Source organism: Thermobia domestica, chromosome 2, assembly GCF_964235325.1.
Source record: "Thermobia domestica chromosome 2, izTheDome1.hap1.1, whole genome shotgun sequence".
Taxonomy (NCBI): Eukaryota; Metazoa; Arthropoda; class Insecta; order Zygentoma; family Lepismatidae; genus Thermobia; species Thermobia domestica.
Genome location: NC_137455.1, coordinates 108,933,475 through 108,947,197, shown reverse-complemented (window position 1 = coordinate 108,947,197; position 13,723 = coordinate 108,933,475). Strand labels below are relative to the sequence as shown.

The 13,723-nt window shown below is 35.7% G+C and overlaps 1 protein-coding gene across 1 annotated transcript in view; it reads left to right on the top strand.

Annotated features, from left to right (window-relative positions):
* LOC145674622 (uncharacterized) overlaps nucleotides 1-12,622 on the top strand; it is an 86,338-nt gene extending 73,716 nt beyond the window's left edge. Inside the window, exon 3 of the mRNA XM_081744839.1 lies at nucleotides 12,292-12,622. Coding sequence (XP_081600965.1) covers nucleotides 12,292-12,359 — 68 coding nt within the window. The 3' untranslated portion in view covers nucleotides 12,360-12,622. The remainder of the gene's footprint in view (nucleotides 1-12,291) is intronic.
* Nucleotides 12,623-13,723: the final 1,101 nt, after the last annotated feature.

Here is a 13,723-nt window from a genome sequence, read left to right as displayed (position 1 = left end):
TTGTCAACTTCCCTTTCTCTGACGGTAGTTCGTTGACCAAGGGACGCTTCTAGAGACTAACATGCTAAAAGTAGGTGTGTCTTGAAAAACTAGCACCTCTTTGTATCCTGGATTCTCTCATAGATACGCTAAAAATTTTATTACTTTGGAGAGCATTGTATTTGCGGACTCTGTGTCGCTGTAGTGGCAGTGTATGCTCCTATCTACAACTATCCTATGAAGTGAGACTAGCTATCCATATATGCGAACATTGGAGCTCATAGGAATTCTACCCATATAAAGATGGTTACCTTGATTCCTATATCTTCCCACGACGTGGGAGACCAAGGCTCCGTTAGGAATACAAGCTTTCTTTAAGTTTTTTTTGTAAGGCCTTCACTGCTTCTCTGCCAGAAAAAAAAACGTATCTAAACTATAGAATGTTCTGTCTTCTTCGAAATCAATATTAAATATTATTAAAATATCATTGCTCCAATCCGATGTTAGTTAATGTTCAAATTACATATTCAAAATAAACAATATATATACATAAAAATACCAATAAAAGATACATGCTCCTGCTGATACGTATGCAAATTCCATTAAACTTCATATGCAAATCCCTAATTAAATGGTAAAAATATTCATACATTCTCGCAAAAATTAATTATGTAAAACAAATCGAAACACAGTTCATGTGCCGTTCACAGAGTATAGGAAACATTAACATATGAGACAACGACAAAGACAAAATACAGTGAATATACAGGCGCAAAATGTTTTAACATAATACACCAATACACGCAACAGAAAAAATATAAATAGTGTGGCAAAATACGTACATTTCTTGCCCTAGCCGCACACTCGATATGAAGCATCAAGCACGTTAGTCACTGGATGCTGTGGTTTACTCCCTACTGTACATTTCTTCCTTCTGCAATCTTGTTGTCGGTGTACATTTGTTCGTGTCTCTGTACGGGCCCCATAATTTATCAGCTTTAGAGTCTCGTATTTCTCTTACTTGACAACACTGATAACCCACCATTTTCTTAGTTTCTTTCACGTTTTATGCCAATTTTTTTAATGCCATGAAATAGTATACGTTCTATTTGAAAAACTATAAGTGTGTTGGGGTGGGAATACTGTTTGTGTGACACTGCTGCCATATTCTTGGTCACGGTCCCCCTCCCGTAGGTATCAGGTTACCTATACATATTTTTTATTTTATGCCTTTTTCCGGTGTTTTTAGGGTATAATTCGGCACAGACTCAACATATCACTGTGTGGTATATATATTATACGTAGCGGGTAAACAAGGCATTTCCGTACTGAGTGACTATCACCACATGGATTGGCGATCTACAATTGGTCAGGGTACCAATTTTCATAAATATCTAGTTGTCGCGGTTCGCATACATCCCTTGTTAATATTTATAGAAAAAAAATAACAGGTAGCATTTTTATCTACCATCTACCTGGCTTCTCAATTTTATTTTCAAAAATAGTTTGGTTTTAACATCTTAGCATTCATCTGTCAACAGCATTTCGATCATATCGTGGTTTCGATCGATCGTGATATATTGGTGACAGGAACAAAACCTACTGTGAACTAATAAAAGCAGTATCGAAACTCTAAAGAGGTTGTGGATTTCTATATGTCCTGCAAGGAGTTTTTAAACTCAAAAGAAAGATGTAGGATTATCAAAAGAGATACAAAATCTTCATTAAAATATAAGTAAAAGCAACAAAGATTTACGTATCATGGTTGGATTTGAGTTTAGCGTCCCTATCAGCATCGCGGATATATTAGACAAAGGTCTACAGCTTAATGTGAAATCCGAACTTCGTGAGTTCCCACCAGGCAGCGTAATATACTGTCTTGTGTTATAATTATTTTAAATGAAACTGTCGCAGTTTTCATTTTTGAGTAAAATATTCTACGTTACTATGTGAAATCATGCATGTGTTTGTTAAAAGTAAATTCAGAATATCACGTATTTTCCTTTCTTTGTAAAGTTTTCCTCTAAAAATCTGGCAGCCCTAGTCAAGTAAAAACCTGACTGTCAGACGTGTATTCTAAATATAATAAGCGAATATACAGGATGCCCCAAAAGTAGGTGCACAGTCCTACAAAGTATGACATTTTAGTTTATTAAGATAATTAGTTTATTTGCTTCTGTCTGTTCCAAACTTAAGGTATGAGTGAAGAGATTAAGAACAAATAATAAAGACACTACGTCACTACCTGGATGGATAACAATAAGAAAATCATATAAAATGCCATGAACTGTCAGTACGGGGCTGTATACCTAGTTTTGGGCCACCCTGTATATTGGAGAAAAATAAAACAAGGATATTTCGTTACCGTAAAGGAAAACTGTAAGTTTTGCAAAGTAAGTCCAGAGATTTCGACCCTAACCTAAACTAAACTAATCAATCATTCTATCCTAAGCTAACTTAAGCCTTAACATGCTGGACCTACTCTGCGGCACAAAGACACTATCCGCCTTATGCAGAGTCGTTTTGACGAATGATTAGCACCATACTAAAGGCCTCACTACAGCAGGAAACTTATGTTAGTCGAACTCTTTAGTATGGTACTAATCACGCGTCAAAACGACTCTGCATGAGGCCCTATAAGTTTACAACTTCCCTTCGACGATTTTGAACCCATCAAAACGTTCGTCAGGCAATCTTTTATTAATGTAAACAATATGCATGTATTATTATATTCGAATGTTTTTTTTCGGAAATAGAAATAAATTTTGCACAGATGTACATGAATTACGAAGGGGAGAGGGCTGGAAAATTCATGAAATCACCAAGAAGAAATAATAATGGAAACATATCATTGTAGTCATTAGAGAGGCTATATATTGTAAACCTCTCATCCCGTATATGATCATTTTATCATTGTTATTTCCTTTGTTACAAGTTTTGTAAGAGGGGCCGCGGTGGCTCAGTGGAAGAGCGTTCACCTCTGGTGCTAGGGGTCCCTGGTTCGATCCCAGCCCCCGCCAAGTGAACTTTGTGGTGGACAAACACCGTGTGCGTGGGTTTTCTCGGGGTTCTCCCGTTTCCTCCTACTTTCTTCATTCCACCATTTCACTCATCTCTCATTATCACCATCTCCTTTAGCCTAACCGACATAATCGTGGGACGTAAAACTTAAAGTTTTGTAAGAAGATATGGTGGAGGATTTAAGGGAATTCGAGAAGAATGAGTTTCGCAGTGTCATCAAGTTTTTGTGCTGCAAGACAAATCCTCTAGGAAATTCATAAAACTTTGCAAGATACTTTGGGGAATACGCTCCTGGATATATAAAAGTAGCGAAGTCGGTGAGGCGTTATAAGACTGGTTATCGTGAGATTGAAGATGAACCTCGCTCAGGCTGGCCTTCAAGTGCAGCGACCACGGAAAACATACACAAAGTGCATGACATGATCATGGAAGATAGGCGCATATCGATCAAAAACATTGCTACGTATGTGGGAATATCGCGTGAGCGTGTGGATGTCACAATAGCAAAGTATTTCGACATGCGGAAGGTCAGTGCCAAATGGATCCCAAAATGTTTGAATGCTGACCAGAAGAGAACACGGATGCAGATGTCACAGGAAATTTTGGAAAAGTTTCAAAACTCTGGTGAGTTCATGCGCAGTCTGGTGACAGTAGATGAAACATGGCTGCACTACTATGATCCAGAGACTAAACAGCAATCCATGGAGTGGCCCTACAGTGGATCTCCTCGACCGAAGAAGTTCCGAAGCCAAAGATCAGCTGGAAGATGCTTGCATTGGTGTTTTGGGATAAAGACGGTGTCATCCTTATCAAATATCTTAAAAAGGGTGAAACCATCAATGCTGGGTTTTATTCCAATTATTTGATTGAGCTGAAGGAGGCTCTGAAGAAAAAAACGTCGAGGAAAAGTGAGCAGTGGTGTTCAGTTTCTCCAGGACAATGCACCCTCTCACAAGAATCATCAAACCATGCAATTTCTAGTGGATCTGGGCTTCACCTGTGTACTCAGCTGATCTGGCTCCCTCCGACTATCACCTCTTCCACATCTCGAAAAACATCTCAAAGACAAACATTTTCCATCCGATGAAACACTCACTGCGGAAGTGGAGGACTGGTTTGCATAGCAGGACAAGATCTATTTGCAAGGGTTAGAAATGTTTCATGAACTTTCCAGCCTCCCCTCGTAATGTATGGGGCCACAGTGGCTCAGTGGTAGAGCGTTCATTTTAGTGTGGTGGGTTTCTGGTTCAATTCCAGCTCGCACCAAGTGGACTTTGTGCTACGCACATTCTATGTGTGGATTCTCCCAATTTCTTCATTCTATCATTTCATTCACTATCACCGTCTCCCTTATCCTCGATGCATAACGTGAGAAGTTAAACGAAAAAAATTAATTAATGTTCGCAGTTGTATCTGTGTTTTAAGTTAAAAGTTTAGCTTACGTTGGGGTGCTTCCATTTATATTCTGTGTTAATTTACTCCATGGTAGTTTCAAGGGTTTTAATATGAATGTTTTTGTTGCAAAAAAAGATCACTAACTTACCTTTTAGTTGCTGAGTTTTTTAAAAAATAACGATATCTTTATAATATTGATATAACTCTCCTGTGCTGAAGTTATTACTCACGTTATTGAAAATGTGAAAAGAGGAGAAGGAAGACAAATCGTAATAGATGAAGAATGTGAAGAGAAATTTCATATGTTGTTCCCCTCTTTTACGTAATACCTTGAATACCTAAACCTCTTTTTTTAAAAAAAATCTCGTTGATCTCACGAAAGAACTTCAAAGTTGCCACCTCTGCTAGACTTTTATCTCGTGACGTCAGGGAATTCATCACTCTTGTTCTCTTGGCGTGTATTGATACAATATTAGTGAGCGAGTGTGAGTATCGCCGTAAAGGCAAACGAACTGAAATAAAATCTCGGAGAAGACCGCTGAAATTACTACCCTTACTTCCCAATCCTTCGCAGTAATAACATTCAAACTACAGAAGGTTGCTCAATTGATATCGGACCTGTTTTGAAGAATACTTACCTTACAGAACACCTCGCCACCAACACTGATGGTATCCTATTTGATGCCCAGCACAGTGGACTATCGATTGACATCGAAGTATCCATTGAAGCGAACTCTGCCGAAGCACGGGCAAGAGAATTCAGGTTCCACTCCTCCTTGCAATCTTTCTAGAGACCAGCGAAATATGCAGACACCGAGATTAAAAAGGTATTTTCAAGAGATCGAGGAAGAAATCTATTGGACTAATATCGGGCCTCTTTCAAGCATGTCATGCAAGAAAATGACATGAATTCCTAATTTCCGATCTATTTCCTGATAAAAAACACAGAATAAACAGTATGACTTGAAGCCTTGTCCACATGGATTCTCACTTGGTTGGCGTCCGCACCTACAATTATGGTATGCTGATCCGAAAGATAGGTGCTATAATGGATTTCTATAATCATCTTGCATTCGCTTTCACATTTTTATCAACCTGATTTATCAGCAATTGAATCCTGTAACAACCGTAAATCCATGCGGGAAACCTTGCCGACAATAACAAAGTTGCAACGGTCCTTATCCTCGCTGTCACAGTATGTTCCCAGATGTCAGTGGCGTACTAATTCACTTCGATATAAACTGAACCACTTTCTTTGTTATGTAATGTGTATTTATTCTCTGTAATAATGAAACTACTACAGTGAAACCTGTCAACTTGGCCACCTCTCTAAGTTGGCCACCTGCTTATCTTGGCCTAGTTCGTCTTGAACCTGCATTTTCCCATAAGACATTCGTTACTTACTACTCTATAAGTTGGCCACTTGTCTATCTTGGAAGTTGGCCACACTGAAGCAATGTTTACCCTATGATGATAATGATAAATTTGCCTGCGTATCTTGGCCACGAAAAATACAATTTTGTTATTTTTCTTAACTCTTTCGAATTCCCATATGAGAGGCAGATGTTCTGTATTTGTGACTGGGCACAAAGAAGCATAGATTCGCACGATTTGTTCTTGGAGGTCAATGGCCAGAACACTACCTTCATAAAAGGGTGGTAAAGGAAGATGTGACTAAGAAAAAGCACGTACAGGAATTCAGGAAATGGTCGTACGTATTTGTTTACCCTGTCTGTTTTGGTAAAACCATTAGCTATATCGGCTCCTTTCATCAGTGAGAAACTTTAGTAATTCCGGAAAATTCTCAAGGTTAAAGCTCAATTGTCATTTATTGGCACCTGACTGGATGTCAAAAGGTAGCGGAGGTTTTGAGATATGAATTCCCTCAAGATTTTCTCAAAACATCTTTTGCTCCGAGGGAAACAGTTCTATTAGTTCATTAATAAGAGGTAGTTAACTACAATATTAGAATGTGCATATCTGCCAAAAAGAATAAAGCAAATATGTCTAGAATGAACCACCATTCAGTAACAACTGAAAAGAAGACATATAAATTGCATATTAATTTCTCAATTTATAACTTAGCTTTTCTTGTTTTCAATCTGAATAACTCAGTGTGCTATAATATCAATTTTAGTAAACTGCGTACATACATTTCTATTTCATGGTTGTTTGTGTTATTGTGTTTTCAAACCGAATAATCCAATGTACCAGACTAGTTTTCAGGAAGAGAAAGGTATGCATATATATTAAACATACTATCAAGAGCGCCAATCCTGGGGGACCGATCCTCCCCCCCCAAAGCTCATGTGGCCCCTATTTTATTTATGAGTATACAATATTTGGTATAATTTGAGTGCGATTTGTCTTAAAATCTTCATATATATACCGGTACCTTCTGCATTTGACCCCCCCCCCAATTTACAGAGAAATCGGCGCTCTTGCATACTATAGTAATATTTTCTAGTAGTGTATATTTTTATGATTACTCTATATACATTATTTATAAGTAGCTGTCGTGCCACTGCTTATTAAAATTTTACAATCAAGTAATACTAGAAATCCTATTCTAAAAATACACAAATCACACTTATTTTCTGTAAGTTGGCCACCTGTCTAAGTTGGCCACTTTTCGATGTAATCAATGGTGGCCAACATAGACAGGTTTCACTGTATTTTATCCTAAAGACGCTGTAATATGTAGCAAAGATGTTTGTAACCTAATTCCAATATAACTGACCGGGAGAACTTTTTGCTCAATTGATATAGTATTAAATTATTATTAACTATAAATTATCTATTAATCAAATCATCTACTATAAATTATCTATACAGTGGTATCTTGAAACGAAATCGCCCACTACCGTGCAGAGAATATTTAGAAAGGAATATAAGTGTTTATGTGCTCCGGATAAAACTTCAAGCAAAGGGTTTGGGAAGCAATTCCGTGCCACGAGAAACGTGACACGAAAGAAAAAAGGCGGAAGCAAATTACGCGTTTGCACACATGGAAATATCGAGGCAATTCGTCGCAGTGTTGTGGACTCTCCAACGAAGAAATCGTCGACACGTTTGTTTGTGGAAAATAATGTATGGTTGATCAGCTCTTGGTGTATTCTTCGGCAAGATCTGCAGATGTTCCCTAACAAAATTCATGTATTTCAGAGCTGACGAACGTTAACCGTGTTAAGAGGGAGATGTTCGCACGTGAATTCGGTGATCACATTGAAGTGGTGTCAAATCGATTTCCGGCGTTCTTTGATTACGGATTTTCCTGGCCATTTACCATCCCTGACTTGAGCCCCTGCGATTTTTACTTATGCGGATTCCTGAAAGAAATATTGTCCGCTAGGGTTCCTCGTACACTGCAAGATTTGCTGACGGCAATCATTGATGCCGCATACTTGTCGATAGACGGGTTTTCCAGCACAATTTCACGATTTGCATGCTCTAAGTTCGTAACAGTGATGGGGGACACATTGAACTAGCCATACATTCTGTTCTCTATTAATGAAACTTAGAACAGTACACTTTACAGTGATGTTTTGGTTATTTGTATATGTTAATTCGTTTTGTTACAGTAATAAAGTAAAAAGAGGACTAATTCACTGAAACATCCTGCATATAGGTCCCATGTCATTGAAATCAGGACATTTCAAAAATAGTTTTCTCGAACTTTCAGCGGTTTATAACTCTGAAAGTAGGCGTTTTCCGCCCAACATGAAAAATGTATTTTTTTAAAAAATATAATACTACATCAGATTATTACATATTTCCAACGTACATATTAAACCTATAGCATGTTTCTTAACCAGTGTTACAAACTAATGAAGATACAATATCACAGACATCCAAATGTTGTAGTCCACTACAAGAGGGTCAATCCATGCTAAGTGATCGAGAAAAAAGGAAAATTGCCGCTCGACCTTTTCAAAAAATCTTTTTTTTTTCTTCTTCAGAAATGTTAAGTCGATATAAGAGTACTTCAAAACCACAATTAATTATTTTTTACATCGCATGGCGACGCAGTGGCTGCCGCCATTTTGCATTTTCTCGATTTCAGGCGTTTACATTCTTTTGAATATCTCAGCATGTATTTGTCCTGCCAAATTGAAAATTTCTGGATGTCTCCGAATTGTGCAGAGCTAAAACTTTGATCTCTTAACATTTTTGCCTAAAACCACTTGAAAGGGGTGAAATCAAAGCCTATAGTAGCAACATTTTTGGACATTGGAGACATGTTTGGGAAGAGGAAGCAACTGACGTAGAGGTCTGAATTTGTGTGTGCATGTACTCCGGGGTCATAAGTTTATACCAAAAAATTTGCAGACCTGTAGCTGCTCCCAAAGGCCTGAAAAAATAGTAAAGTTGGGGAATTATGCCAATTTAGTACATTTCACTGTCCAATATCTCCAATGGGCCTGGATAAAAAAAATCTGAAACTTTGAGAATAGTTACTCCTTTAGTATACCAGAGGGCCGCGGTGGCTCAGTGGTAGAACGTTCACCTCTGGTGTTTGGGGTCCCAAGTTTTATCCCAGCCTCCGCCAAGTGAACTTTGTGGTGGACAAACACCGTGTGCGTGAATTTTCTCGGGGTTCTCCCGTTTCCTTCCACTTTATTCATTCTACCATTTCATTCATTTCTCATCTTCATCGTCTACTTTAACCTGACCGGCATAACCGTGGAACGCAAAACTCAAAGATTTCATTTTTTTAACTTTAGTGTACCATAACACACAACAAAGCGCGTTTTGTGCTTTTGAACAGAAGGGAGTCAAAGTATTAAGGAATTATGTCATACTCTAGATGTTTTTTTCACAAATTCAACTGGAAATTCGTTGTTGTGAGGTAAAATAAACTAGGATGATTGGTTAGTCCAGTCAAGGTTCTCAAGCTCGTTTCTTTCCTCTAGTTGTGACTCACTGTCTTATCACACCCACAGCAGCACTAGTGAAGAATGCCGCTACCAGCAGAAGGCGAGAAAAGTCAAAATGTATACTTGACAAAACGTCCGTAAATACTCATTGTTCTTGTTGCTTGCTATATCAATGATATTCAGTCATGTTTATTGTTGTTTTAACTGTAACTCACGCAGGAGATGTTGTCCTTTCGGTTTATCTACATTCCCCAGTCAGTGAACACTCACTCGCTGTAAATACTGACTGGGGACTGTAGATCAAACGAAGGTACAACATTCTCGTGCATGAGTTGACAGTTAAGAATAAACATGATTGAATATCATTGATATAGCAAGCAGCAAGAGCAATGAGTACTTACGGACGTTTTGTCAAGTGTACATTTTGCTTTTCTCGCCTTCTGCTGATAGCGGCATTCTTCACATCTAGAGGAAAGAAACGAACTTGAAAACTTTGACTGGACTAACCATTCATTTTACTTTATTTTACGTCACAACAAATTTCCAGTTGAATTTGTGAACAAAACATCTCCTAGACTATGACATAATTCCTTAATACTTTTACCTCCTTCTGCTCAAAAACACAAAACGCGCTTTGTTGTGTGTTATGGTATACCTAAGGAGTAATTATTCTCAAAATTTCAGATTTTTTTTTTTTTTATCCAGGTCCATTGGATATATTGGACAGTGAAATATACCAAATTGGCATAATTCCCCAACTTTACGATTTTTTCTAGGCCTTTGGGAGCAGCTAAAGGTCTGCAAATTTTTGAGTATAAACTTATGACCCCATGGTTTTAGGCAAAAATGTTAAGAGAGCAAAGTTTTAGTTCTGCACAAGTTGGAGATGTCCAGAAATTTTCAATTTGGTAGGACAAATACATACTGAGATATTCAAAAAACGTAAACGCCTGAAATCGATAAAACGCAAAATAGCGGCAGTCGCTACGTCGCCATGCGATGTTGTAAAAAATAATTAATTGTGGTTTTGAAGTACTCTTATATAGGATAAACATTCATGAAAAAATTAAAATTTTTGGAGATGGTCGAGCAGCACATGCTTGATCAGTTAAAATGGATTGACTCAACAGTAATAATGCAAGTGAGACGGAGTAATAATACATATCCAAAATACCTTACTGTCGATACTACGGTCGTGACATGTCGCATTTTGAATAAATAGGAACAAAGTTACAAGAGATCGAAAACAATCTGACTTTTCCCGAAAGCTATATTTTTTAAACATGTTTAGATGACTATCAAATCCAATCACGTTAAATAGATTTCAAAAAACATAAAGATCATAATGCCGTTTAGAGCAATATATCATCTAAAAACTATTCGGGAGATATGGAACTATTCGGTAGAGATTGATATACTGCTTAAAATGATGTATTTGTAGGAAATTTTAAGAATAATTGTTATTTTCGTTTCTTTCTGTAACATCAAGTTATTTTCTGGTAGTTGTAATTACAAATGTTCAAAATCACTTATTTTTTAACACTAATGTAAACTTTACCAATATTTATCATGGCTTCATAGCAGTTCGAGATATCAAATTACTGTAAACGGAATTGTGATCCTGATGTCTATTAAAAACAATTTAACATAATTAGATGTAATATTTATGTTTTTTTTTTTTTTTTTTAATAAAAGTCTTTCAAAAATTTCAAATTTTCAATCTTCTGTAACATTGTTCCTGTTTGTTCGAAAAAAAAAATATGTTGGTTATAGTGTTGTTATACACTAAGGTACTTTAATTGCGTTATTCCTGTTGTAAAGCCCTTCAAAATCTGGATGTTTGTGATACTGTATCTTTGTTAGTTTGTGATACTGAGTAATAAACGTGGTATTATAAGTTTTTGCTTAAAATGTAGTTTTAAAATATGTAATAATCTGACGTATCGGTAGTGTCATTTGAAACCACACTGCTACGATGGTGGTATTCCAGATTAGATCAATTTCCCCCTGTTGGTGTTTACATCATACAAACTTTCAGCGTATTACCATGTATTAGTTTAATCCTGGAATAGAGAGTGTTGCTATGTCATCCCACCTATTCTTTGTTTACTTACAGAAAGTAGCATTGAACATTCTGGGATGCCTTCCTTTTCTGCATTCTTATGTTAGTTAAAATTATGATCTATTATTATGCTGACATGTATTTATTGAATTAATTTTTGAGTTAGTTCTTCATAACATTAGTTTATATTTACATCGTGTTACCCGGTACTCCATATGTGTATTGCTGAGTTTTATATTATTATTATTATTTGAAGTTCTGTAATTTTTTAAAGTCATGCCGCTGTGAACTTGTTGGACCCAATTTAAATTGTCTTTGGAAATCTATACGTGATATTGCTGATGAAAATTACTGCAAATTACTGTGACTTAAGTTGAAGATAACGCTGAAACAGAGACGGCGAAATTGTTTCCACAACAAATACAATATTCTGTATTTATGTATATTTTTAGAACATAGCCCTACTTAAGTAGTGTCAACAATTGTGCTTCACTAGCAATCTCAGTCATCTTTAAACATCAAGTTAGAATTAAAATAAAAACATTTCTGCTAAATTTAGTCATAAAAATATGAAGTTAATAGTTAGGGTTCACTAGCAACCTATTTGTCTATTAAAAGGTACAGAAATTATCTGTGTATTTCAGGGTTAAAAGTTATAAGAGCGTTACAAGATAAATGGTTCACCTGCATATAAAGCACATTCATATATACACTAATATTTGAAACGTTCATTGTTGATATGTACAATTTGATAACTCGCCAATTCAGCTGATAATTTCATTTCTGGGAAATGATTTTCACCAAATAGGGAATTCCAAGCGAGAGAAACACAGTCTCTGCTAATAAAATATAGGAATATTATATTATGGGCCCAAAATTTATGAACCCATATAAATTGCTTCTTGCTGCTTATATTACAAACATTTAATAATACAAGCACTTTTCGAATTATTTCAGGAACTTACGACCTAACGTCGCGAGGATTTGTTGGGCTAGACAACTTCCTACGAAGCGGATATGGCTAGAAATTACCACAAACCTAGCCCATAACACTTCAACTACAGCGAACATCCAGCCCTGCGTTTTCAAAGTGTTATAATGGAAGTACCTTGATTTATAAACATCAGGTTTATATATGTACAAGTTTATTCTGACTATCAGTTTCAATCATATCTTGTTTAAATAACTTTTAAGGCTGATATTAATGTGTGATATATAAATATATATACTTTTAAAAATTTCGTTATTCGAAGAGTAATAAAAATTATATATTATATATTGAAATTAAGATGATGTTTTATTTTCTAACATTACTATATTGCATTACCTTTCAAAAATTTAATTTTCGAACTATTTTGAACAGTTATTTTCTTACTGTTACACTTAAGAAAAATGTGAACTGTTGTCATTGCATTACTGGAATCACTGAAGAACAATTTGGATAAATTAAAATTCAACTATCTGCAACAACATGAGTAAATGCAAAGGAAGTGAAAACAAAACATTAAATAAACTATATCATACTGCATATTTTCAACTCCTTCAACGTTTTATTTATGTTTCATCACAGTTATATATTTAACAAACCGTATATAAAACAGTCGCTAAAATATTACATTTTTCAGTTATTGCACTATCATAGTGGCAATCGACACTACACACATAACTATTAAAGAAAAACAATATAAAGGTACACTCGTTTAAAAAAAAATACTGTCATTTTAATGTGTAAAAAAGATTCTATGTTTCAATTTATATTGAAAACAATTTACGAGATATCAGAAAGCCTTATAATAATTCAACTAGAAAATGAGCGCCTCAAAACACTGGAAGACATCCATTTAGATCAAATTTTCAAGACATAGATACTTAAATCACGAATATTTTCCAGTAAATGAGATAAATCATGTATGAAACAAATATTAGCTGTGTACCAAGTATTGAAAACAAGATAGCTGAAAACGTGATTTCTTGTCGAACAAAACACACATTTTTGCTAAGATAAGTCCTACTTTCATTTCAACTATTAAATCTACAATCTAACATATGAATTTAAAAATATTATTCTTTAAATACATACTGTTTCTCCCATTGACAGTATTTTGTAAGCAAACTTTTGACCTGTGTAGAATATATCTTTATAACAATGGATACCATATATTATACTTAGAACTTCTATAAATGTAGTACATATGAAAAAATGTGCACAATAAATAAGCATGTTTTAATCCGTACCAAGCTTCACAAGCATTTGAAAACAGACCACGGAGTACACATTTTAAAAGCTTTAAGTACTAACTTTAAGTCCCGTGGAACGCCAGTGATGATCAAATCAACTTTGAATGGAGTAAAACTCACAATGAGTTAAAACCCAAACAATACATAATAC